We start from the raw sequence: 27,765 nt of genomic DNA on the forward strand, positions 1-27,765 counted from the left end.
ATGCAAACTTCCTTAATTTAATCATCCATGCTAATACGTTTCACATCATAATGTGATATTAATATAATTATGTGTATATAGAAATATATAAAAGAAACACACACACACACATATATATATATATATATATATATATATATATATAGGATAATATGCATGAAAAAATGAAAAGAATTAAATAAATTATAATAGATAAATGAAAGTATTAAAAGAAAGAAGAGTCGCATGTATGCAAAAATAGGAGTTCACTCATTTATGGTATTTGCTGGGGATGCAATGCATTTGTGCATGTTGAATGGAAAAGGAAATGGTTGTACATTCATTGATAAAAAAATTTTAGACGATGCTCTTGTGCTAAATAAAAGGGAAAATGAATAATTGGAAAATGAAAAATGAATGTTTGATGCATTTGAAGTTGCCCTTAAGGATGTCATTCAAATAAATTCAATGTTGTCTTGAACTTATAAAGCTATTTAATTAATGCAAATGAATGTTATTGGAACAGTGAAAGATTTTCATAGTTGAGCTGAGATGAGTATTAGAAGTATTTCATAGAATTGACGATTTGGATGAATCTGAAAACATATGTAGTTGAAGTGGGTAATTATGATTGTTTTATAGTACTTATATTTCCTTTTCATGTTATTGCAATTAATGAATATTATAGCATATATTTATGTTCATTTTGCAAGATGAATCAAATTAAGGAAAAGAAAAGTGAGGGATTATGTTGTTTTATGAAATTTCACTTTTCTTTTGTTTAATTGAAATTATTGGACATTATATTAAGTAGGTATATGAATATTATTTATATCCTTGTCATGTATCAAATTGAGAAATAATAAACTAAAGTGGTAATGTGATATTAATATATATATATATATATATATATATAGAAAAATATACACGAAAAAAAAAGAGAAAAGGATTAAATAAATTATAATATATAAATCAAAGTATCAATAGAAGGAAAATGTAATGTGTATGCATGTAAATACAGGATTTCACCCCCTTATGATATTGGTTGGGGATGCAACGTACTCATGTATGGTTAAATGAAAAAGAATAAGAAAATGATAATAGTTGTACTTTCATTGGTACAAAATTTTAGTTGGTGCTCCTATGTTAAATAAAAGAAAATAGGAATAATTAGAAATAAAAAATGAATGTACTAAATGAAAAAAGTTATACATTATTTAATAAATATGTAATAAGGATATATATGTTATATGTTAACTATAAAAGACAGTCAAATTAATATGATTGTTTTATGTATGATTAACTGCTATATTGCAAGTTATGATTATCTACTGAGTTTACTATGTAAACTCAAACTATCAAATTAAATTTTATGTAAATCTTCTGAAAAATAGAATTCATGAAAGAGAGGATTATGTGTACAGAAGAAGTCGATCAAATAAAAATAGGTCAAATCTTATTTATGTATATGTTCAAATTTGTAATTTTGTTAGTAGCTCTTCAGTTTTATGTAAGATGTTGGTTGTTAACTGTTTATGTATTTAAAAGAAATAAATTAATAGTCCGACCATCTGTTTCCGCCTCGTTAATTCGAGTTTCGGGCCGGGTTGTGACACCTAATGTAACCAATTTTTTTTTTCTAATGAACCAATCAGTATTTTACTAAGTTTTTAAGTCCGATCATGATTTGACTACTGATTATCTGTGGAGAGCTTATCCACTTGATCATGATATTGTTTTTTTATCTGTTATCTTGAGCAAGTATCCTTTGATCAGACCTTGAAATGAAAGTAGTTCCTGAATTTTCGGGTCTAAAGCTTTTTCATGTGGACGATGTGATTAAAAGCAAAAGGATTCTAACTGTTTAGGAGACATTTATGTAAGCTGGTAAAAATGATACTTTTTTGGTATAAACAACCATTGCAATGGAAAATCTTTTTGATATTTACAGATTATTTGATAAATATCACTATCTAATCAGATACATCAGCTTGTCCCGATGACAAATTCAATTTTTTCTTGGAGGCCAGTCGGCGGTCAAACATGGTGTGCCTGCAACTTTATGTAAAAGAGATTGAATTATCTCCTGGAGCTTCTGCTGCAGCTTCTATTCTTTCACGTAACTGGAGCAAGGAAGGAGTGTCTACATGGAAGACTACTCAAACGAAGGTCCTCTTAAACACCTCCAATGTTTTAAGATACGAGCACTTTAATACATCTTTTCATGAGCTTGTTTGTGTTTAATTTTCTTTTTAATTTCATTTCAGGACCTTGTTTGGAAACTCTGTGCATGGAGAGATTTAGCGGTGAGTTAGTTCATCTATAAGTTTATTTCCCATGTTAAGGTTCAGTTCTCCAAATGAAAGCATGGTTATGCCCTTTCTTGTTGAATCTATTTGTATTTTTTTTTTTTTTTTTTCACGTCTCTTCCTATTTAAATATGAGATACATTGTTATTTTTGTTGTAATGCGAAATTTTGTTTTCACGTGGAGCTATTAAGTTATTATTTTTAAAGGCCTTACATTTACAGATTTGATGGGCGTTCGATTTAACTTCAAATATTGTAAAGATGTTTTGTGCTAAGCCATTTTTGTGGGGTATAGTAACCAATTTTAAAATAATAGTCATGGACTGTAAGGTTGTGCTGCAGTCTTTTCTAACCATAAGTTGAATTCATGAATGTTCACAAGGTTCACTAATGCAAATCTAAGAGGGTTAAGAAACACAAAAAGAGCAAAATTTATAGTTTCTAGCTTTAATTTTGAATAAAATTAGTCTATTTTTTGTATGAGAAAAAACACATTTCATTCATTCAAAAGATCATATAAAAAATTTCATATTCTGAATTCTACAAGAAACTTGAGACCAAATATAAAATTTCTCAACAAGTAAGATTAGCACCTCAATATGGAACTAGTACTCATGGAACCTGACAGGATCTCAATAAGGCACACAGATCAATCACATAATAATTTATATAAAGGACAAAAGAAAACCAATTTGAAGATCTAGGCATCATTTTGATACAAAGAGAAACATCCCTCGGAAGTTGTCATCATGACTTGCAAAAAGAGGGAAGAATTCACATTTTGTAGTACGCATAAGTATCGAGAGAAAATTAGAATTTTATTAAATAATGGAATGAATTTAATATACCTACGGCCTTTTTATTTGTAATAAAAAAGATAAAAAAACAGAACTTCCTAGAATCCTCCAATATATGATCAAATAATGTAAAATTTTATCCAAACAATAGAAAAACAACTCTCCAATTCTGCTTGTATAAAAAGTGCAAGTTTCCTCACCTGCTACAGATCCATAATTAGAAGGCTACAGCTACCATATTCTTCCTATGGTGCATTAATTGAAATGCCAACAAAATTTAAAGGTGCAATGGTGCATATACAGGAATTGGACATATACATAAATTTCATTCCAAATAGGAAAAACGGAAAAACGGTAATTTGCTTGGTAGCAAAACAAGAATAGGGGACAAAGAAGTGGATCCCTAGTGGGAGGGAGTGGATATTGAACGGTAGTAACTGATAAGCAGCGTTGTGTATAAATTACTTGCTCTCGTCTTGAAGGTTTTACTCATTGTATATAAAAGAATAACTTACATTCAATACTGTGATTAAGTGATTTGCTCAATCAAATTTATCCCACTAATTATATATATATTCCTAACCATAATTTGCATGCTATTATTTATACGGTAATAAATGCCTTCTTCATTGTAGTCACAATGATCTCCCCTCAAATTGATGTTAGTTTTTTAAGAAGTATCAATTTGCTCCCAAGAAACTGGTATCTTTCACGCATCATTGCTTTGGGAAATGTCTCCAGTCTGAAGGTTTATTGAGATATGAGGAAGAGAAATAATGTGTTCAAAGCTTATCGAATTGAGTGATAGTCAACTCCAATATATATTATTCGTTCATGATAAATTGAGTTGGCAACAATTTTGATGGCGCTGATATTATCCGCATATAGAGGAATGGAATTGTTCTGAGGAAAGCTAAGTTTAGATAGAAATTCATGAAGTCGGATAATCTTGGAATATGCTGCAAACATCGGGTAGTATTTAAACTTAGTAGATGATCTAGACACGTGGGGCTGCTTTTTGTTTTTTCATGAGATTAAAGAATCACTAAGAAACATACTCCAACTGGTGATAGAGTGTCGAGTATATGACACTTTTCCCATTTCACATTATTATATCACATAAAATGAATAGAAGAACTAAATGGAAAGATTAAGCCACCACTAGGTATCCTAACAAGATATCGAACAATTCAACGAATAACAATTAAATTTAAGTGATGGAGATTTTGTACAATTGACTTATTAACTACAAAGGAAATATCTAATATCGTAATTGTCAAGTAGTTTAAGTTGCCTATCAATTGTCTAAATCTAGTGGGATTAAGAAGAAGATCTCCCTCCCTATGATAATACTTTGTGCTTAATTCAAAAGGAGTGTCAATAAAAGAGTTATTTTGGATGTCGTGCCTAATGCTTCAACCCAATGTTTAGGTGAAACTGAAGATTCCAGTAATAAGATAACATCTAGAAGATGCAATTCTTACATTAATACCATCATTTTGTTGTGGTGTATAAAGCATAAATTTTGAGAAAAAGTTTTCTTATTTTGAATAAGGTCATGAAATTGATATATGTTCACCTCCAGAGTCAGATTTTAATGCGGGATGAAAATTAAGTCTTAAAATAAGCCATAAATCTTTAAAAGATGGTCAATACTTTTGTGAACAAAGTAGATCAATGTTTGCTTGCTATAAATGTTACAAAATATTTATAATATGCCTGTGATATAATATCAGTGATACCCCCTATATCACCATGAATCAAATCAAAATAATTTTCAGCACAACTATCATGTGCTTGAAAAGAAAGGCTCTCACACTTCCATATTTTCGATGTTGAGCACCAAAACAAAGGATGAGAAGTAATTGATCTTTTTTTTTTTTCGGAACAAGTAAAAGTTTATTAAATGAGACAAAATAGTATAATTTTGATGACTGTAATTATAAGTGCTTAGGAATGACCTTTCTTTATTAGATTTAAACGAGAATTTGGCTTTTAATAGGACACAATGGAGAAAAAGGATTCATGTAGCCGACCCCACGTAGTGGGATAAAGGCTTGATGTTGTTGTTGTTGTTGTTTGATGACTGTAATTATTTAAGCTTTGTGCGTATTCAGATTGAATTTCAGGTTATTGTTAATCGTTCAAATTTCGACAGTCTCTCAGCATCCCCCTTGTTTAGGGGAATTTCTAGGAGTCTTAGCCTGCCCTCCACATCAAGAAAGACGTGCACGGTCGGTGTCGGGTGACACCGTGGCCGTAGTCTTCATCCCCACCACCTCAAGAAAGGCGTTTATGAGTTTTCGAAGCTACCTGTTTGAAAATACAGTCATTTCCTCGACAGCACGGAGGCGCGTACAAGTACTTATATTTTATCCCGTCGTGCTAAGAAAAATGCGCACAAGACTCGCCCGCCTTGCCACAAGCGTCGCGGCGAGCTTCCTCTCACTGTACTAAGAAAAACGTGTATGGGTGGTTGCTTGTTGTGCTGCAAGCGCCGAAAATGGGACTTTGGGGTTTTAGGGATTGAGGGATTATACCTTTGCGATAACGAGCGACGATTTAAAAAAATGCATGAATACACACATTTTTTCTTTCATTTCCCTTTCTCTTCCTTTTTTTTTTGCTTCCTCGTTTTTTGCTTCCTCGTTCTTTATTTTACTTCATTCTTCCCTTCTTCTTCTTTTTTTAATGCAAATACATTTTAGAAAGACCTTGCCTATATCTTTCTAACTCATGAGACTAGAAATAGCATGCAGAGTTCTGGAAACTTGCTGAGCGTGAATATAACCATATAAGAGCACGCTAACGTTTGTAAAATGAGGAAAAGGGTGGTCACTACATCTGCCTGAGAAACCTTTGAACTTGAGATTGCAAAGCATTCATAAATGCTAGAAGATCCTCTTTTTCTTTTGCAGCAAGCAATGCTTTTTTCAGCAGCATCTTTCAATCGAGCCTCTGCATCTGCCTGTGAAACCCTGGCCCTTTCATCAGTTCTAACCACAACTGCTTCCATGAGAACAGCATGTTCTCTAGCTTTTGCAAAGCTCAGAACGCCATAGATGTGCCTCTTGAAGAGCAGAATCTCTTTGCTTGAAAAGGATCTCTCTCTCTTTGTTGAATGCTGCAACCTTTTTTTTTTCTGATTCTTTCAAATCCAGATATTATCGAAGCAATCCAAGTGGATTTCTCTAGGTAAGGTACAGGAAGTTATGAATCTGAAGCTTAATAGTCTTTCCATCTTGCTCAACCGTGCGTATTTAAAATCGACTCCGATGGTGCTAATATAACTCTCAAAATATGAATCATCAGCAAATCTTAGAAGGATGCATGATTTGCCAACACCAGAGTCTCCAGTAAGCAAAAGCTTAAACAGAGAATCATACTAGGTATTCATGATTACATATCGAAGGTGCCACCACTATGATTATTGCGCTCTCTCTCTGGCAGGATTCTCCACGGGAAAGCTTTCCTGAAAATACTCGGATCAAATTTCGATCAAATCGATGTGAGAAGAGAAAAATGGGAAGATATCCAAGCGGTTGAAATGGACGGATCCAGGTTGAAGAGGCTGATCAGTTAGTAGGTGTGGACGGACATGCCTGAAGTGGTGTTGGAGGTTATAGAGGGAGTTGGCGTGAGACAGAGACGAAGGGATTGCGGCTGCTTGCTCAATTGCTGGATATGGACATTGGTCAGATTGGAAGAGGGACGGACGGATAGGGAAGGATAGGGAAGGGTTGTTCACAAGTGTGGAAATCGGCAGAGAGTTGAAGTGTGGCTTCGTGTAATCAATCGAAGGTTGTAGTCTCTCTTGTGTTTTAACGACGAGCGGAGGTTTCGACCAAAGCCAGTGATTTACCGGACGAGATTTCAGAGAACATCATCAGCGGGACTTGTGGGATTTAGATATTGATGTTCGAGGTTTGCATTAATTATGATTTGAGTTAATTTTATTTCAAAATTTAATAATTATACTAATTGTAAAATTATATTATTATTATTATTACAGTTGGATGGATTTGGAATCTCTATACTTCGAAATCCTGCGTCGGCGTATTGATTCAAATCCGCGCATTTCATCCCGACATGGCTCCGATTTCGCCGCGTGAGCTTCATTGGATAAATCTATAGTCAATTTTGAGTATTGACGACTTTTTGAACGTAACAACGAAGTCTGTTTTGCGATTGGACGTCGTTTTGACAAGGTCAAGTCGCGTGTCAATTTTCTCAGTTTGTGCGCGTTGTCTTGAGATGCATGCTGATCTTATTGTGCGGATTTAATTGATCAAATTGGTCATCACTTTTTGGTATTGGCAGCGTTCTGAACGCAACGGCGAAGTCCATTCTGAGATCTGATGTTGTTTGGGCAATGTTGGACGTCAATTTCCTTGGTTTGCGTGTCATTGCTTTGGGATTCTTGTCGTCGGCGCCTTGGACAACCCCAATTGAACATGTTTACAGTTATTTTGGATGTCGACGATGTTCCGGACGCAACGGTGAAATCCGTTTTGATATCAGACATCATTTGGGTGAGACATCGCGCGTCAGTTTTAGGTGTCGGTCTTCACTTTGGACCGATCTCATTTGATTTTATTGAGAAGGGTCCCCTCTTTGGCGAACTCGATGTCCTGATTGCAACGGCGCAATCCATTTGGCAATCGGAGGTCGTTTAACCCTTTAAGTGACACACCTTGCAGATGCGAGTATCACTTAATTCGCTGATTTTTGCCTATTTTGCATGTGGTTTGAAGTGTAAGGAGCTAGCAGGTCTTTAAGCGGGAGAGTGATTGCATTGCATGTACATAAATGTTAGTGTACATAAAAGTCAATTCAGTAAGACTTTTGATATGTAAGTTTTATTTGAAAAGTTTATTAAAGCTCTATAACTTTTATGTGATATATTGAATATGCTTCCAATTAAGTATGAATATTGTGGATAAACTGTTCAAACTAAATAGTTATAGTAATTCAGAATGGGTTTTAGTAAGAAATATATTTATTCAGATTCTTCTTTCTCTATTATACTCCATGAAGACTGTAAGGGGTCTAAATGGGGTGTGACACCTCCCACTACCATTACACCTCTTCCTCTTCTTAGCCATAACAACCAACCACTAAGCCTACTGCCTACCTCATGGAATACTCATTACCCCGCATTATAACCATACATAGACAACCTCTTAAACAGGTGCTTGTACAATGGACGTTTTCTACTCCCGATGACACCACTTGGGAGAATTTCATGTACTCTCTCCTCTTCTTTTTCATCCCTTAACCTTGAGGTTAAGGTTAGTTTTTATGGCAATGGGAGTGTTAAGCATGTCACGACCCGGCCCGAGGTCGTCCGCCCTCTTCGTTTCCCTGTTCTGTTCGCGAAACCAACCCCGCTCGGGGTCGCGGCTATTAAAAGGAGGCGGGTGGCCGGTTCGGTTGAACCGGCCCCCAAACCGGTTTATCACAAAGCATCAATACATTCCTTTGGATGCAAATACAATATAAAAATAGGGAGAATATTGGATCCACAAATCAGAAGAACAAGCTCAAGATAATAATTCAAAGCTTATAGTGTACCCGGTTTAGAAAGCGATGTAAAGACTGAACCAACCCATGGTTTTTATTGGAATTAAACCCATAACATCCGTATTATTTTTGTAAATTGGTTTGTTAATTTTTTGACAGCTGGCCCCTTTCTATTCACTTGTACATTCCTATAAATAAACCTCCTTGCTGTAATTAAGATTATGGAAATTAAATTTTGTTTTCTCCCTTCATCTTGTTCTCTTTTTCCTCTTCTTCTTCCTCTAGGAATTTCCACCTACTTAAAGGGTATCCTATGCTTTTCAATTCAATCAAGAAGCATATAATTCCAAAATCTAGAGTGAGCTTGAATACGAACGCCACCCATTAGAAATGAGCAGAAAAATAATCGAGAAAACACTATTAGTGGAGTGAAGCCAATAAGGGATGCCTTGATCAAAGCGATTTATAATGCATAAAAAAGTTACTTTTTGTTGGTAAGATGAAAAGAAATAACTCCTTCATAAAGTCCATGTGAACTTATGGTGGAAGAACGGAGAGAAGTAACCAAAATATTGCATTCATGTCATGGAATTGAGAAGCAAGAGATGAGTTATTGTTTCTCACTCCAGCTCGAATCATTGCACTACAATGTGAGGAAAATATTGAACATAAACATTCTCTTTCCTTAAAGCTAGGATCATTTTTTAATATTCAGAGTCACACTAAAATCCAATAGAACATTTATATAGTGAAACCATTATTTTTTTCATTTACAGTAGTTATAAAGTTATAACATCATTATCATATGTTATTATGTTATTATTGTCGTCAAAGAGTAAATATCACTCATCTATTTAAAATATTCATATTTATATCATTTTTATTCCACATCCTCCTTGCCTTTATCTAAAATCATTAACAAAGATAGATGAAACTACGGTGAGTGTAAGAAGCCCAATAGGCCCAATAGGTTACACAAAACCAATCAAAGAGTTTAGTAGATGAAAAGAGATACAATATGCATGCTTGTCATGTACTTAATATCATATGATTCATGTCTTCATAATCATATCATATAAAGCATGCCATTGCATCTTATGCATGATTATAAGTTTATGCATAATGCAACAATGCTTGATATCATGTATATAGGTCATTCATCATTTTCATCACAAACATGAAATACTTCGTGTCATTGTTTGTTAGGCTATCTTTTATTTCATATCATTTTATTATCATAGTTGTATTAACATAGTGAGTCTTCCATTTTTCCTAAGATCCTCATCCTAGTGTTCATTAGTTGGATCATCAATCATTACTATTATTTCATTCACCATGATTTGCATTTCCGAAACTCACATATACTTATTCGTTCTCCAATAAACTATATAGGGAACTCTCAGTCTGCTTTATTTCAGTCATTTAAATGAGCTCATTTTGAGAACTCTTAATGTTAAGTGTTCTTATGAAAAATTATCCAATGCTTTCGATGAACTAATTATTGACATTGAAAATTGAAGGAAAATTTTTTTTGCTAGTAAAAAGGAAACAATCTTTGAAGAAATTGCTTAGTGCTTCAGCAATGTAAAATGATTCACCATTAATCGATATAAAAAGATCTCATGATAACATTTTATCTTGGGAGAAGGATGTAGCTAGATTGACAAATGAATTGAATATTTTCAAATTCATCTAGTACTTTTCATATTTTGTAATCAAATTTTAACGAAATAATTAGGAATTTAGAAGATAAGTATGCTAGCTTAAATGATTTATTGTCAAGTGCATTATCTTCTACATCATCATGACTAAAATGTTTATATTCTAAGATCCATGCTTTAGAAATTGAAAATGCTACATTTAGAAATAAATTGAATTATTTTTCTCTTATTTCTACCAGTGTATCATGTTTGACTTGTTGCATAAGTGTTGGTTCTTCTGTATACATAGAATTGTTCTCTTTCTTCATTAACATATGATGTTGCTGAAACTAATTTATTATTATTATTGTTTCAGTGAATCTGACAGCATGTTATTTTGGTTTGGTATTTTTATCATTTTTCATATAAAAGAATGTTTTACTAACAAAATTATAGGTTTGTCGTAACGTTAGCCTATAAAATCATTGCTTTGTAACAATGCTTCAAGGGAAAATCATGTGAATGTATTTTTGTGTATCCATCTTTTCAGTTTTTCTTATTTTCACCTTCCTGTTTCACCAGATGCTCAATGTGTATGGCACTATTTGTTTGATAAGCTCATTTCTTCTAACCTACTTAAAACCTTGAATTTCTAACAATCTTGTTGTTGTTTATCCATTTTGTTTCATCAACATCAATGAAACTTTTGTCCTCTTGAACTTCAGGCACGAATCCATGATGAAAGTTTACGTTATGTTTTGTCAGATCATGCAATTGTCAAATTATCTATAAATATTCCAACGAGCTTGGAAAATATATTTGAAGTTATAAAAGAAGCTGATTTCTGTTATGGTTCTCAAACTAGCCATCCATCTCTTTCATCTCCATCACCAATTATTAGAAACCATGTGGATGAACTTAGGTTGCTCCTTCAATATTACGATGCAGACATTAGTGATGTGCTTAAGAGACATCAACAGAAGCACTTGGATAGGACTGGCTGCTGCCGTCTATCAATTTATAACTATGCTCTTTTATCTGAGATCACTTTGAAACCAAGTGCAACACCTTTCTCCTGGAAAAATGGAGGAAAATCCACTGCAACAGCTGGCAGAAAGTCATCCCGTGAGCTTTTTGTTCAGAAGTTCTCTTGCAAATCTCCAGTTTACCATAATTGCAGGATATATGCTAATGATGGACGACTCCTTTGTTATTGTGATCGCCGAAAGCTGGATTGGTCTGTAGTCCCTCAATCTTTACTCAGAAGTTATCAAAGCACTTAGTTATGTTTTTTTTTTATTATTATTATTTGAATGTTTTAGGTACCTTAGACGTGATTTAGCAAAGATTGTGGAAAAGGATCCTCCTGCAATAATGCTTTGTTTTGAGCCTAAAGGCCGCCCAGAAGATGAGGGTAATGAATTCTATATTCAGAGCAAGAAGAACATATGTGTTGGATGTGGCGAAAAAAATCACTACCTTCGCTACCGTATCATACCATCTTGCTATCGAATGCATTTTCCGGAGCATTTGAAAAGCCATCGTTCACATGATATTGTTCTTCTTTGTGTTGACTGCCATGAAAAAGCTCATGCTGCTGCTGAGAAGCACAAAAAGAAGATAGCAAAAGAATTTGAGATCCCACTTTTTGTGGAAAAGATTGCTGATTCAGGAGAAAGCAACACCATTATGGTGAAACAATGGTCTGATGGAGGAGATGATGAGAAAGGTGTTACCCCTTTGCAGCTGAGAACTGCAGCCATGGCACTTCTCCGCCATGGATCCCATATGCCATTAAAAAGGCAAGATGAGCTTATGCAGGTTTGAAAATTCATTATATTTACAATTTTAGAATACTTATATTTTATTGTAGGATTTATTGTCTTTTTGAGTAAAGAGTAATTTATTATTAAATATTTGATCTACTCTATTCTTTTTTGAGTGGTTAAATGTTTATTGGAAAAACATTTCCTCATAGAGTATCAATGTAATAGAAAACATTGGAGAAATGTAATGCCATTTACCTTTTCACTCATGCTATCCTAAATTTATATGTTATTTTTTACATGAAGGTCTAAGCTTTGGTACTAGAATTAAAATATCATTCATCATTTAACTATTAACTTTAAAGTATATGAAAAACTGGTTTTCTGATCTTAATGGACGTACAAGTATACACATATATCCTAGTAATAATTAAAAAAAAAGAAAAAAAATCCTAGTAATTAAAATATAGTCAGCAAGAATGCAAATAGAGTTCAATAAATAGTACTCATCCTGTAGAAGCCATTTATCATATACACATATACCAGGTTTTTCGCTGTATTTTTATTGTTATGATATATGGTTTTATGATCTTAACACTTAACACATATTTATCATGCGACGAGACCTAATTCCGATCATATGGTAAGTGTTACTAAATTTTATGTTTTTATCCGAATGTCTCATCAGGTTTTACTAACCTAGTGTATCTAATGGTGCTCATGCATTTTGGCACTTACATCTAAGATTTGTTATTCCTTTCAATATAGAAACTAAAGAATTGACATCATTTATATAGGTAAATGCCAGTTGTCCCTACAATCATTGACATTTTAATCTCCGGGTACAAATGTATGAGCCATTATGGGGACAGGGATGTCATTATCATTAATGCACGCTGCCTAACTATTTATTATGGACATATGATGCACTGACACGAACACGGCGACACGGACACGTCATAGACACGGGACATGACTATCATTGAAAATATAGAACACGAGTATGGCGCGGACACAACATTGCAATTTTTAAATAGTATATAGAAATTAATATAGCATCATATTAGAAATGACAAATAATAATAAATCAATATCATAATTATTTGTCTAGCTTATAATATAAAAATATATGGTACAACACAAAAATATAAGAAAAAATTATTTAGTAGAACATCAAGCTTCTACTACTCATTAAAAGGAATAATATGATTAACTTCAGGGCTTTGTCTTTGGCTTTCAATATCATCACATTGAATATCATTATTTTCAACTCTAGTTCATCAAGAGAAAGATTTGCAATCTCTAATATTCTCATATCATCAAGGGACTCAAACTTATCTCCAGGAATATCCCATATCTGTTTATTGCCTTCCATATAAAGTGGGACGAAGATGAAGACGAACAAATGACGAAGAGGATGAGGGAACTGCTTCAATCGGATGTATTGGGCTTCAATCGAATAGTTGCTCGCTCGGTTGGCTCGCCTAAACGAAGAAGATGAGGAAGATTGGCCGTGAAAAGTGAAAACCCTAGAGCATATGGGCGCGCGACCAACATGTGAAATACGGGATCAGTTACTTGTTTTATTTGATTTAATGAATATCAGAATTTTAAAAATTTTATATTTAAATAAAATTTTTATCAAATATTATGACATGCTTGTTCGACATGCATGTTCAACATGCGTATTTGTTTTAATTTAAATATTATATTAATCTGACATGGTTCTGCCATGTCGATGGCGTGTTCTTGTCCAACATGTGTCCAACACTGTATTCCCTCTTATAAAGGTGTGTCGGTGCATCATTAATTGTGGATCATTTTCTATGCATATTGCTGTATAATGCATGCTATTACTATATAAGTATATTTTATTATGATCACATTGTAGTGCCTATATTGTGAACCTTAATGCTTCTTATGAGATTGGAATTAGCACTTCTACTTCTTTTGCAATATTAGCATAATTTTATGTTTTTTTTTCCAGAAATTTTCAATAGAGTGATTACCAAAAAAAAAGATGGAGATGGAAATTTTGAGAAAAATAAAGAGTCTAACTAATTTATTATATTTTTTTAATGGGATTGAATTTTAGAAGAAAGATATAAGCTTTAAAGCTGATTAATGCAAACCTCTGTTTCTTCACCCATTTCTGGTTTATTTCTCTTCCTGTATTTTGAATTTGAACTGCCAAACCTGTGGTTTGGTTTATGTAAAACAAAATATCAATGGGGGCTAGGGCGAAGGAGTATATGGTCTAGGATTGGGTTGTGAAAGGGTTATGAATTTTATAAGTATCTAGAATGAGGTAATTAGATTCTTATAGAAGGGATAATGAGAATTTCCTTGGCTTTTATATGACTAAAACAGCGTGAAATTTCATTATTATGGATACACGAGGATGAAAGGGCAACGATTGTACTGGCATCCCTTTCTGAATGTTAAAGACTAGCGACTGCAGAGGCATCAATTGGATGTAATGGGCTGCAGGCAGCTTGCTACTATTGTAAGCAAATAGTAAGAGGGGCATCAGCAGCTCTTCTGATTTGGAATAGAAAAACAAAAAGTAAAAGAGAGGGTTAAGAGGTACTGGATGAGGTGAAGTTTTAGGCGACTAGGAAGCAATCTTCATTCAATAAAAGATCGATATCAAATTACAAACTTGATCTCTGTTTATAGAGATCAAAGAAATATTTAGAAGCATGTATTCAAATTCAAAACAAATTAGAAGAAAAGAATTGCCTCTTAAAAATAGCTAACTCACTCTTAGATTTCCTTATTAAAAGATTATCAACCTATATAGTAAGGTGACTAATTTTGTAGAGGGATTAGATTAGTTTCCTTGATTTCTCTAACTAATTTTCTCTCTCGTCTCTTCTTGCTGCCCCTCCTTATTTGGAAATTCTAAATTTCACTTTTTGCAATTAAGTCCACTCAATTGATACATGCTAATTTGTACAATGCTACTTTTACAAATATTATTGAGAGCTTCATGGATCAGTACAAATATCTCCATGTCTGTTTATCGATAATGTTATTTTGCATGGGTGGAAAAGGGTGGTCCAAGTAAATGCAGGAGTTAAGCTTGAGTTGAATGGAGTTAGATACAGTAGCAAATATGTCTTGATGATGTTGATACTCTACTAAAAACAAGTCATTGTCCGGCATGCTACGAATTCTTCTTAGATTAAGTTCTAGAAGGAATCCCAAATCAGAAAGAGGGGATGGGTTGGGAGAAAGAAAGCCCGCGCCCGCTCATTTTTGTTGGCTTTGCGTATGCTGGTATTTGTACACATGATTATCAGCACCTTATTTGTGGGAGCAGTTGCTTGCGATTAAGAGCATTGCACAGAGACACTACAATTATTATTTTTTTGCCGCTGCAATTATTGCATCTGAATGCGTTGTTTACACAATTAATCGCAAAGAGTACTTTTTTTTCAAATCAACTGAGAATAAATTTTAATTTTAAAATTTGATTTGATAAACAACCTACTAAAGTTTTATTGATGTGATACAATCCATGCGAAAGTGATTTGCTTAAAGAAGTTTGCACGTTTAGATTTAGAGGCAATAATAAGCAAGATCTTATGCGGAATTGAACGATAAGATAAACATTAGAGTGGTGCCTAGTTTAGGTTAACTCACATGCATAGAAGTTAAGTTCAAAAGATAGCCAGCTTAATCCAACATTGCATACATGGATAGTTCCAACAATAGATTACAATACTAACAATAAGATTAGTCTATGAAAGATCCCTTACCCAACTCTTCTTATTACTAGGCTTTTAGCGGAGAAGCATTAACATGATTGTCATGAATTTACTAGACCACAATTGAGAAGCACTTTGAAGATAAAAGAGTCGGGGAAAGAGTTTACCCAAAGACGAGAGATTGCGAAGCTCCCTGTTTGATCACCAAGGCACTGGATGAAGAGCAACTAGCATTGTCATGGCTTGGACACATTTAGGAAGGTGATCATTGACTCCTTGGTCAGCATGACAGCAAAAGATGGCCACCAAAATGATTGGACAGCAACTGGAGATGTGTAGGCTGCAGCAATTGATGATTGAAAACCCCTTTTTGGCCTTTAAAATACTTCTAACAGCAGTTTGACAGCAACTTAAAGCAATGGGACAGCAGTTTTTCCCGTCAAAGGAGGCTTAGGCAGCAATTGACAAAGCAGTAAAATCAGGCACTTTGCATAAGAACACTGGAGCACACAGGAAGTCACGCCTTGCAAGGAGGAAGAAGACCATTGAAATCCACCATGGTTGGTACATTCCTGCCGTTACTGCTTCAATGATGCAAGGATGACCAAAGAAATAGGAATTACAAAGCTCCGGTGATCATTTGGTTATTTGAGAGGAAGTAGACAGCCACCACGAGCTTTCTGGATGCAGCTGGACAGCAATCTGGAATTTAGAGACTGCGGGACAGCAATAGGAGATTGCCAAGATTGCTAGATAGCAACTTTGGTACTTAAAAAATTCTGGCCAGCCACCTACAATTGCTTAGGAAAGCTTGGACAGCTGCTGTAGACCGATGGGATCAATTCAAACCCAATAGGAATTAATTGGATTTAATTAAGGAGTTAATTGGGTGAGGGGGAAAAGAGATGAGAGGGAAAATCTGTATTTTAATTTTAGATTTTCATTAAGGGGAATTGTTAATTTGAATTTCAAATTAACACAATTAAGGGAGTAAATGGGGCCGGCGGTCATTAAGGGATTTATGAGGGGTTTAATTGTTGCTTAGGTGGCAAAGTGGAGAGAGAAGGGTGAGAGATTTTTGTAGGAAAACTGAAATAGATTTCAGTTTTAATTGGGATGGGAGGGGGTTTAATTGAAATCAATTTCAGATTTCAAAATTTGGAGGAGGTGCATTGATGGCAATCAATGGGGAGCCTAATGAGGGGGCCGGCGGTATGGAGAGAGAGAGAGGGAGTTAGAGAGAGAGGGAGAGAGGTTTCCAAACATGAATGATGATTAGGAAAATTTTAAATAAATCCAAATTAATTTAATTTATAATTTGAATTCATTCAAAAAAATTTCCATAATTGGAATTTCCAGATTTGGAAAGAATTTGAATTTTGAAATTCAAATTCCAATGAGAACTAGGGAATGGGGATATGGGGAAGTGGTGGAGAGGGAAGAGGCCGGCGGAACTAGGGTGGGCGGCGGGTAGGGGCTCCAATGATGGCGACGTTAGTGAGAGGTTTGGCTCCTTTCAACTATTGGTCGTTGCTTGCGGGAGATTGTGGTGGAGAAGAAGAATGTTGCTTGAAAAGGGGAGAAAGGAGATGAACAAGAATATACGAGAAAGGTAGAGATAACTAATGAACTCACACAGAGATCGTAAGAACCGCGAACCTCGGACTCTTCCAAAGATTGACGAGTATTGCAAATCACCCTCCTCGGGCTTCTCCTCTCGTGAACTCACTAAGAGATCACGTGAACTCACTAATAGATCAACAAGAACATAAAACTTTTCATTATCAATCATTATCCTTTCCAAGAGGAAGGGGAGGGCTTAAATAGCCAAATACATGAGGGAAAATAAAAAGACACAATTGCCCCTAGGGCAAACATAAAACAAAGCCCTCAAGTGAGGATATAAATGGAAAAGTACAAATAACAAATAAAATACATGAAAATAAATAGACACGATCGTAGCCGTTGATCTTCGATGTCCTCATCATTTATCTTCCCGTTTAGTGTTGAATTCCACCATATTTAACCATTTACATTTTATCTATTATGTAGTTCAGTAACGGAGGGGAAGTATTTTTCCTACTTTAGTTATTTCATAGTTGTAAAGATTGTAGTATGACATGGTATCAAAAGGTCTTTAGGGTTTGTTTGAGTCTATTCTCAACTGTTAGACTTATCCGGTTGAATACTTGATTCTATGTAAACTTTGTAATTACTTTCTTCATCAAAATAAATTGAAGGAATAAGAAGTTTTAAAATGGTTGGCCTATTAAGATGACAGTATTCAGCAGTGCTTTCTGTATCCTTCAATAGCAGTTACTGATCATGTTTCAAGTCTCAAACTAATAAATATTGCTTTCTTATCCCCTGGATTAGCTGCAGATTATAATATTTTTACTTACATATATTTTTTGTTAACATTTATTTAACAGATAGTTAAGACATACTTTGGGGGAAGGGAAGTACTTCCAGAAGATCTAGAAACAGCTTTACTTGTTGGTATGAGTCCTCATGAAAGAAAACGTCTCGAGAAGAAAAGAGGGTTGTCTTTTAGGCGTAATAAAGCGTGTGGTTCTCAAGGAAATAACTCATCTCTACAAGACGAGGATGAAGAGGACGAAAAATTAGAAGATGAATGTATCATGGAATGCAATCTTGAGCCAAGAAACATATCCAATTGTTTCATCCAAGGGATCTCATTAGATGATGAACAAAATTCTACTGAAAGTGCCACACGGATTGATGAAAGAGATGTTTGTGTTTCCAATGAGAGCAATGGAAATGGCATTCCAGTACAACAAACGGATGAATCTTATCAAAGTTACATGTTGGATCAAGGTTATTCATCTAGACGTGCCAATAGACTATCATTGCTAGGTCATGGACATCATGGAAAAGAAGTTGTGGAGAGATTACTCAGAGATCATGGTGAAGATGGTATCAGTCAATTTTGTCAAAAGTGGAGGCAGGTCTTTGTGGAAGGAGTTAATCCTCGTTTTCTTCCTCCTGGTTGGGATATAATGCACAGGTAAAAAATAATGAACTACAAATCTTTCTCTTTTGTCTCTTTGAATACGATAATATTTGTGCTCCTGTCTTGCATTTTGCTCACATTTTAGCTCCTTTGTTTCCCCTTCTTGTTCTTGGGATTGTTGAGTGGTTTGGTTTAGAGGGCACATATATTTTGCGCTCAATTTTTCCTTAGGCTTTTTAAATGAAAGGCATAATCTTTTGTATTTCTTATTGCTGAAATATAAATGATACAATCTGCATCTTTCATCAGAGAAAAATGGTTATCCTTGATAAAATCATTCTAAAATTTTAATCAGAAGTCGTCATGATATTCGTTAGATTACTCTCACTGTCATTGCATAATTATAATCCAGCATGCAAATAAATTTGTCTTGCTCGGTGCAAAAGACATCTCAATCAGATAGGTCAATTAAGTTGTCATATAACAATTGCATCAGTTCATGATCTGAGATTTTGCGGTACTGAAGCTAGCGCTGAAACTCTAGAACCAGATTAGTTTATAAGTTTGTTCAGACTTTAATGGGTTCAGCTAGTTATGATAGTATTTACGTTAAAATCATCATCATTAGCGACATCATCAGCCTAATCCCAAGTGTTTGGGGTTTGTTTTATGTATCCCTTTTTTTGTATCCGTTCGTGATGAGTGTTACTTGAGGTGTTAAACTTATGATAGTCAAATCTTTTTTAAATAACTTCTATTCATATTATTTTTGGAATTTGCTTTTTTGCTTCCCAATCATTTGGCATTAATTTCTTCCACTGTCTAAAGGTGTGCATTTTTATCATTTGTTGTACAAATTTAGCCACATAAGTATATTTTGGGTACCTTATCTTCAATAAATATCAAATCTTCCATATCGTTAATATAATCATTTCTTAGTTTGTCTTTCATAGTTTCTCCACACATCCATCTTAATATTCTCATTTTTTTCGTTTTCGATGTTATTATTGATAACTTTTAACCACCTATTATTCAAATCCATGCAAAATAGTCATCGTAATTGTACTTTTATAAATTTTTTATATCTTTATACATTCTCTTATTAAATAATACTCTTGATAATTTTTTCTCTTTTAATCACTCATTTTAACTTCAGAATTTTTATTATATTGTTTTGGATAATAGATCCATGATACTTAAATCTATGGAAAGTGTTTTTTATTTTTTTGTGATATTGAATGGTAATGGTTAATATCACGTACGTTAAATTTGCATCATTTATGCAGTCTTTGTTCTACTATTTTTTAGCTCTTTATATTCTAAATATTTTTTTTTTTTCGTTATTTTAATTTTACTCTTATTTTAATATATGACTCACTAATTAGAATTATATTGTCTACAAAATGTATGCACCATAGGCACCTCACTTTAATGTTTTTTGTAAGCAGTTTCAATATTAATACAAAAATATATGAACTTAATGGTTATCTTTGATGTAATTCTGTCATAATTAAAAATACTTAGATCATTCAACAACTATTAATTAGTCAAGAAATCGTACATATTTCTTAATGATTTCAATATGCCTTTGACATGCATATTTTTCCTTAATGCACACCAAATAAAATTGTGTGGTATTTCATCATTTGTCTTAATTTAAAAGTTGCTTCTATTGTGGATCTTTCTAGCATGAAATAATTTATTCTTTAATATTAATGTAATTTTTAACGAAGATATTCTACTGTTCCTCCACATTTTGGGCCATATGACTTTTTTTTTTTTTTTTGTGGATGGATCTTTTTTGTTCTTTAATCACTTATAGCATGCTTGAGTGCGTCGATTGCTTGTGAAGGCCAATCAAATAAGGTGCATCGTGCTTTCAATATGTTTCATCTGTGCTCAAGCAAGTCGAGAAAACTAGAAATGCTCCTAATATAAGCAGAGTCGACAAGATTCATGGCACTAAGATAATAAAAATACTTGTGTTGTTATTCCTATGGTAGGCGATATTATTATAAATTATAATTAAGGGGGAAAAATAAAGATTTGCCTATCCTTTGTCTAATCTGATGTTGATTTGAACGAAAAAGTTTATTTTTATAGCAGAGAATTTCTCAACATGTTTAGTATACACAAGTTTTAGTGTCTATAATTTTTCTAGGTATGCCTTAGGGTGATGTTCTGTTGTGGCTGTAATTGTTTACTTTGTTCGACTATACGAATGATTTCTTTTTCATTTTTTATAAACAAAATATATTTTTACTTTTCATTCTTTCTTAAAAATACACCTCTAGTATGTACAGACATGGGCGGATCCTCCTTAAACTCGGAGGTGTAACTGTTAGGAAATGATGAACCAAATATAAAGAGAATTCATCATTTTATTTATTAATTTGAATTCCAAAAATATCCTTATAACCAAAATTTGTTCTAGGGGGAGCTGCCCCCTTGGACCCCCGACATATCTGCAAAGCATACGACAATTAAGGATATGGACAAATTGGGGTCGAGCCAAATTCAAGGCAACTTCAACATACATTTTGTAGAAATTGAATGATTAATCATATTTAGCGACTATTTCCTTTTTCTCTATTTTTTGTCACTATTGACTCATTTTGTTGTAGCAAAGGGTCAAGCCAAATTTGAGGCAACACTAACATTTACTTATAAATTAGTCGCTAAATTAAGGTTGGGGTCCGCCCCTGTGTACAGATGAGCCCCATTATAAGTTCAATTTATTTCTCTTAGTTTTTCAATTCAGCATTACAGCACAGATTAGCTTAGCTTATTTTGCTAAACATTAAACTTTCATTAGGGCTATTTTGTTCTATCTATTCGTCATGATTTCCTTGAGCTAACGAACTACATTATCGCAGTGGAAGGCGGGATTTTGGCGAGTTCAGCGTTTACAACCCTGCAAAGAAAATGCTGCACCCTGAAACCAAACAACTGGCTTTGTGAATTCCGATTGTTTTATAGAGAAAATTGATCGTTTGATAGAACCTCGTTACATTTTTGTATCATTAGGTTGTTCTAATGCCTGTTTATCAAGCATTGAGTACATGCTTATGCAGTTCAGGGAGAAGTTCAAAATATTATACTATTATGTATTTTGCATTCTCTGAAAGTTAACCAGTTCTGACAATTTGTGAGGTGGGAAGGGAGTCATTGAATTTATGAGCTGCAACAATTGCACAATTCAAGGTCCTGAGAATGCACATCTTGGTTTCGTTATGTTACGTACTTCGTTAGAATCAAAAGAGTTCAGTGTTCAGATTACATTGTAGATGTAGATGAAAGATAGAATGTGAGATGAAATATTTCCAAGTAATATTTGCCTATTAGGTAATGGTAAATATCAGTTCATTTTTCCTTCAAGTGTGCATTGTGGACTCGTTAGATATAATTAGGGGTGTAAACGAGTCGAGTAATGATGTTATGAAGTTTGGCTCATCAGTCAGAACGCCAGCTCAAACTCGAACGCGAAGTCGAACTCGTTCCATTATGAACAAGCTCGAGCCGGCTCGCAAGCCTTAACATAGGTCTGCGTCATGTACATGTTCCGCATCGTCTGTTCGTTCCGCAACCGTGTCTTCTGCCCCACTGCTCATTCCAAGACAAGAAAGATGTACACATGGCTGAATAAGAACGAAAACTGCAAAGGCGAGAATTGATGTTCCAGGCGGAAGCTGCAGCTTTGAAATGAAAACTGCAGCTGTATAATGCCTTGAAATGAAAACTGCAGCCTGAAAATATTTTATATGTTTTAATGCCTTAAATGTTGCACGTATTTAATGCTTTTAAATAAAAACTTCATCTCAAAGTATTTTAAAATACGGAAAAAGTAATTATTTAAAATATTAATAGTGATTAGGTCCAGCTCACTAGCCAATTCTTATCAAGCTCTAGCTCAAGCTCGTTTATTTTTAATAAATGAGTTCGAGTTTGAGCTCAAGCTTGCGGTTCAATAAGATAAGCTAACAAGTTTGTTAATGAGTCGAGCTCAAGCTGACTCGGTTCACTTAAACACTTAAATATAATACCCCAAAACTTCATAAGATCCTTCCAGTAGTAATATTGAAATGATAAATTTTTAATTAGGAAATTCAAGTCAAAATTTAATTTAGAGAATTTTTAAAAAATTTAGATTAATTTTGGAGATGAGTTATCTCTTCAAACATGAATTTGCAAGTTTGAAATTTTATGATCAGCACGAATTTTAGCAATAACGAAGTGCCCTTTATGGCTTTATTATTTTTATTTTATCTTACGCTTCGTTTAGAATAATTTTTTTACTGTAGCTTAAAGCAACTTATTAGCATAAATTTTTTAATTTTTGTACTAAAAAACTATGTAAAGCAACAGTAGCAAAGCCATGGCAAACAAAACCTTAGTGGAGTGGTTGTGGCATATTAACAAATGCTGAATGAAATGAATGCATTGAACACAAAATAATATGGATTAAGCAAATTAAAAGACTTTAAGATAGATTCTTCCTATTATTTCTTCCAGCTACAAAAGAGAAATTTGTTCACCATCAAGATTTCAGTCATGTACACATTTATTACTAAACTCTCCATTTAAAATCTCTTAAATTAAACAAAAAAAAAAATACAATTTCAAATTCTTCTAAAAATATTAAAAACTACAGAATAACAGTATAGCTAGAGTTGTCCATCTCACAATATATTATATATTTCCAGGTCCAAAACAATGGCTCCACAAATCATCTCAGTTTCAACAAATAAGGCAATTTTTGGCCACTTCATGCGGTAGGAAATGGGCAAATTATTACGTCCGGTGTCCGGATTCGTCCGGACATCAATCAAAACGCGCCATGTCATCAAAATATCCTGGGATCCAGTGTATTCGAATGACATGGTGCGTCTGGATTGGGTGTCCGGACATCCGGTGACCGGACATAATAATTCGCCTAGGAAATGTGGGTGTTTTTTTACTCAATCAATCTGATGAGTTTATCCAAGCAATTTGCAGAACATAAGAGGGGGATGCAACGAATAAATGTGATGATGGTTCACCTATAGAGCTAAGTGCACGGGGGATGATTATAATTCATTTGCTTGTATGCTTGATTTTCACAAGCAAAGATTGTCCCATGCTAGAATATTAGTGTGAGACAATAAAAATATATAAGGCATCAAAATTTTAGGCCAACTAAAATAATTCATTATATAAATCAGATAATAGAAATTCGATTAAGCCTAAGAAGCAGAAGGAATAAGTTTTATCATCTAATCTAAATTTTTATATTCATTAATTTTAATTATTAATTTTTAAATCACATCAAAAATATATTTTTGGAATCACATCAACAACATATTTTTGGAACATTTGGGTTTTAAACGCATCACATACCACCACTTGAATCTAAAACCTATTGGTTATTAACCAAAGCTCTAAATCAACAGAACAAATTGTGTTACGTATTAAAAATATTATTTTTATTAACTTATCCAAACTAAAATACAATTTTAATTGATTTTAGTGTTAAGATATTATAGAAATAAATATAAAACTTTAAATGTTAAATATATAAATATTTTTATATACATGCATATACTTTTATATTTAATTAATTAGAGTTATAAATATTAAAAAATTAATTTACTTTTGTTACGGACTGAATCATCCTTGGGGGCGATCAGATTACAAATCAACCGTATGATTTATTCTAATAACAAACGAGAATGAAAGTCCGGCCGTCAGTTGGTGGTCCGACGAAAATCCCGATATCAATCGGTGATTTAGTGGAAGTCTGGCGTCAGGTGATGGTCCGGTTGAAGTTCGGCATCATGCGCTGGTCTGACGGAAGTCCGGTGACAGTTAGTGGTTTAACATAACTTAGATGTTAAGTGGTGGTCCAGCAAAACTCCGAGCCTCATGTGGTGGTCCGGCAAAATTTCGGACGTCATGTGGTGGTCCCCCAAAACTTTAGCATCTGACAATGGTTTGACGGAACTCTGAATGTCAAGTGATAATCCGACGAAACTTCGACGTCAAGCGGTGATTCTACAGAACTCTTGCGTCAGGCGGTGGTTCGACAAAACTCCAACGCAAGGCGATGGTTCGATGAAACTCCGATGTTAGGCAGTGGTTCTGCAAAACCTCGAGTAGTGGTCGAGGAGCAAGGGGGCATGAACGATCTCCAATCTCTCTTGATTTCTTTAGCTTGGGGTCCCTTTTTCATGAAAAAAGGGAGGCTATGTTTATAGATTTTATAAAGTGACATAGCTCATAAATAGGAGGAAGATCAAGAATATTTTTTGAATGCATGGTTTGTATGAACGGCTGATATTGATTCCAGGATGATATTGATTCCCTTGATCATGAACCGTTTGTTGAACATTTGGATGTCTTAATGATATCAGTGATCTTGAGCTTGTTGGACTCATTTCGTCGAGCCGCTTGATTCAACTATAAGCAAATCACATTTGAAAATTGTTTGATAAACCAAATCGTGTTTCAAACCTTCCAATAACACTTCAGGTCCTTGATTTAGAGCCATTTGAGCTCGGATTGAGTCAAATTTGATGTCGTTGGGTTTGTATTTTCGAGATGTTAAGTTTGACTGCAATGCCCTGCATCGGGTACCCACACCCACCCACATACCCACCCATACCCAATGGACATGGGTGGGTATTAATAATCTCATGATCTTGTGAGTTGGTACTCGAAATCGGGGAATAACTCAATTTACATTGCTAATAAGCATATACAATATATTACTGTAATCCTCAAGATGTAATGTGCAACACGAAATCGCTCTGCACCCACGATAAATTCTAATATGCGGCTTGAAAGTTTGCTGGAAAAGCAAATGGCAAGAAGCCTCACAACCATCAGCTCGTAGCAGACTGCATTCAAAAAGAGTGGAAAAGTAGATTGTTTCGATAGGTACGACATCCCGAAAGTCACCATGGGTCGACAAAGCCCACTCACACAGAGCATGCCCATTGAGTACCCAACCAAGATCTCATGTAGGGTTTTGATTGATTGTAAGTTTGTTGAAATCAGAGTTTAGATGATCCAAAATTTAATTTTGGAAGTTTCCGAGTATTCAACCTCGAGATTCATGTCCGATCAAGATATTTTTAATTTGAACTATATATTTGTTTTGAGCCATATGATTCCAAGACATTGGATACCATCGGTTTTTGAAGTAGATAGCAGGAAAAAAAAACAATAGGATTTTTTGTGCAAAAATTCTAAAATTAATATATAGACGATTCAATGCACAAAAAAATTATGATAACTAAAGAGAACTAGGAAGAGTATAACGGAAGCAAACTAGCAATATGCCAATATTCCAGTAGGAACACTTCACAGCAAAACAGTAATCGCTGATTAAAAGGCCCTTCTTCATACCGTTTCAGAACATGATAAATGTAACGCAAAAAAAGCAACTCACCAAATTCTACATTAACAAGCCAGAAAAAGGCAATCTTGAAAGGGAACACCCATAACTCCATAAGAATCAGGGTATGGAAACAAAATTATTAATCCTCAATCCTTTCACTTATTAAAAAAACCCCAGCAATCCGAAACAAAGGTGTCTGAAATCAATCGCCTACACAATTGATAACAAAGCCTCAATGTGAGGAAAATGTGAAGGGAAACAAGAAATTTTGAGGATAGTACAACAATTTACATAGAATTTTTGTTTCACTTTATAGTATAAATTCTGCTCAGTGAGCTATGACAAGATCGACGCTAAACACATCCAAGACAGAATCAGAGGGATCCGGGCTTGGGGGCGAAAAGAAAACGTACTTGGCCGCGGCAAGCTTCTTCCGTTTCAGCTGACGTGGCCCGCACGGCCTCGACGCAAAAAAACGGATTAACTCGCCATCCCCGCCATCTTCAGGCGGCAGAGGCGCAGTCGCTACGGGAGAGGCCGGCGGAGAAAACCGGCAAACGGCAAGCGGTGCTGTTTTCAGCGCAGATCTCGGCGATCTCGCGCTGATCTTCGAATCCCGCAACCGCGCAAGCGCTCCCGGTCTCAGGAATCTCTGCAGCCTCTCCTCCGACATCGCCGCCACCGCCATCCTTGCCGGGCTCCTCAGCCTCCGATTCATTAGGTCTACTAAGATAGTGAGCGGTATAGAGATCTAGCGAAAAACCGGAGGACGGAAGGGAAGTTTCTAGGGTTTTTAAGTAAGAGGAGCGTATAAGCAATAGGCGGGAAAGGGGTTGAAACAGGCGGGTAATTTCAAATTATTGCACGGCATCGTTTTCACCCTAAAACTTACCCTCCATTTAACTGACTCCACGTGGCTATTGTTAACACACGCCACTCTTTATGTGGCTTTGATTCGGTTTCGGTGTGAAGAGCTGGACCGCGCTTGTTGTAGTGGATACTGTAGCCTTGAACTTGTAGCGTCTAATGTAGCCGTGATCCAGCAGGGTTCGCTTCGTGAACATGCTTGGCCGTCCGATCTCGAACAATGGGGGAATCGATGGTGCGGTGAGATTAAAGGGTATATTTGGAATTTCGATCATGGTTGGATCTCGATCTGGTCGGAAAGAAACTAGGCATGTGCGGGGCAGACTAGCCTGACGTGGAATCCCTAACGGTGTAAGTGAGTCAAAGTCAACTCTTGGGCTCTGATTCGACTCGATAAATGACTCATGAGCTGAACTCGATGAGCTAATAAGTAAAATTTCAGACAGCTCTGACTTGACTAGTTATTTCACAGTTAGCTTGTTTAAGAAATATTAATACACAATGTACTTAAAATATATCTGCATTTAGGATTTTAAATACAAAACTAATCAAAATATTTCAAAATTATATTAATTTATTTCTATTAAATACTTTTTTATTATTTTTCTTATAATTTCTTATTTTTTATCATTTTATTATTTTAATTATAATTATTTTCTTTCTTTCATACTAAATGAGCCGGCTCAAATTCGTAGAATAGAGCTCGAGCTTGAACTCAATTAATTAATCAAGCTCAAGCGCAAGATAACTCAAGCTCTGCTCGATGTTCATTTTGGGGTGTAGAGTTTGAAATTAGAGATTATGCATATCTTATACTTT

At 34.7% G+C, this 27,765-nt stretch overlaps 2 protein-coding genes across 2 annotated transcripts; one reads left to right on the plus strand and one right to left on the minus strand.

Annotated features, from left to right (window-relative positions):
• The first annotated feature begins 1,492 nt into the window (after positions 1-1,492).
• On the plus strand, positions 1,493-21,982 carry LOC110092078 (protein RRP6-like 3). Its single transcript, XM_020816437.2, has 6 exons — positions 1,493-2,148; positions 2,247-2,285; positions 10,974-11,485; positions 11,571-12,069; positions 18,160-18,755; positions 21,578-21,982. Exons 1-6 carry the CDS (start codon positions 2,023-2,025, stop codon positions 21,660-21,662), a joined length of 1,857 nt encoding a protein of 618 aa, XP_020672096.2. The 5' UTR covers positions 1,493-2,022; the 3' UTR covers positions 21,663-21,982.
• A 4,222-nt stretch (positions 21,983-26,204) lies between these two features.
• LOC110092079 lies at positions 26,205-26,896 on the minus strand. The gene has a single exon (XM_020816439.2). It carries the CDS (start codon positions 26,795-26,797, stop codon positions 26,408-26,410), a length of 390 nt encoding a protein of 129 aa, XP_020672098.1. The 5' UTR covers positions 26,798-26,896; the 3' UTR covers positions 26,205-26,407.
• Positions 26,897-27,765: the final 869 nt, after the last annotated feature.

The sequence above is a fragment of the Dendrobium catenatum genome, unplaced genomic scaffold (genome assembly GCF_001605985.2).
Source record: "Dendrobium catenatum unplaced genomic scaffold, ASM160598v2 original_scaffold_43371, whole genome shotgun sequence".
NCBI classification, from domain to species: domain Eukaryota; kingdom Viridiplantae; phylum Streptophyta; class Magnoliopsida; order Asparagales; family Orchidaceae; genus Dendrobium; species Dendrobium catenatum.

Bases quoted from the DNA above. Each gene is read 5' to 3' on its own strand.
- LOC110092079 (XM_020816439.2), bottom strand. From the start codon at position 26,797: ATGAATCGGAGGCTGAGGAGCCCGGCAAGGATGGCGGTGGCGGCGATG.
- LOC110092078 (XM_020816437.2), top strand. From the start codon at position 2,023: ATGGTGTGCCTGCAACTTTATGTAAAAGAGATTGAATTATCTCCTGGA. The intron at 2,149-2,246 runs GTCCTCTTAAAC...ATTTCATTTCAG, and splicing joins GGAAGACTACTCAAACGAAG to GACCTTGTTTGGAAACTCTG. The intron at 18,756-21,577 runs GTAAAAAATAAT...ACATTATCGCAG, and splicing joins GGTTGGGATATAATGCACAG to TGGAAGGCGGGATTTTGGCG.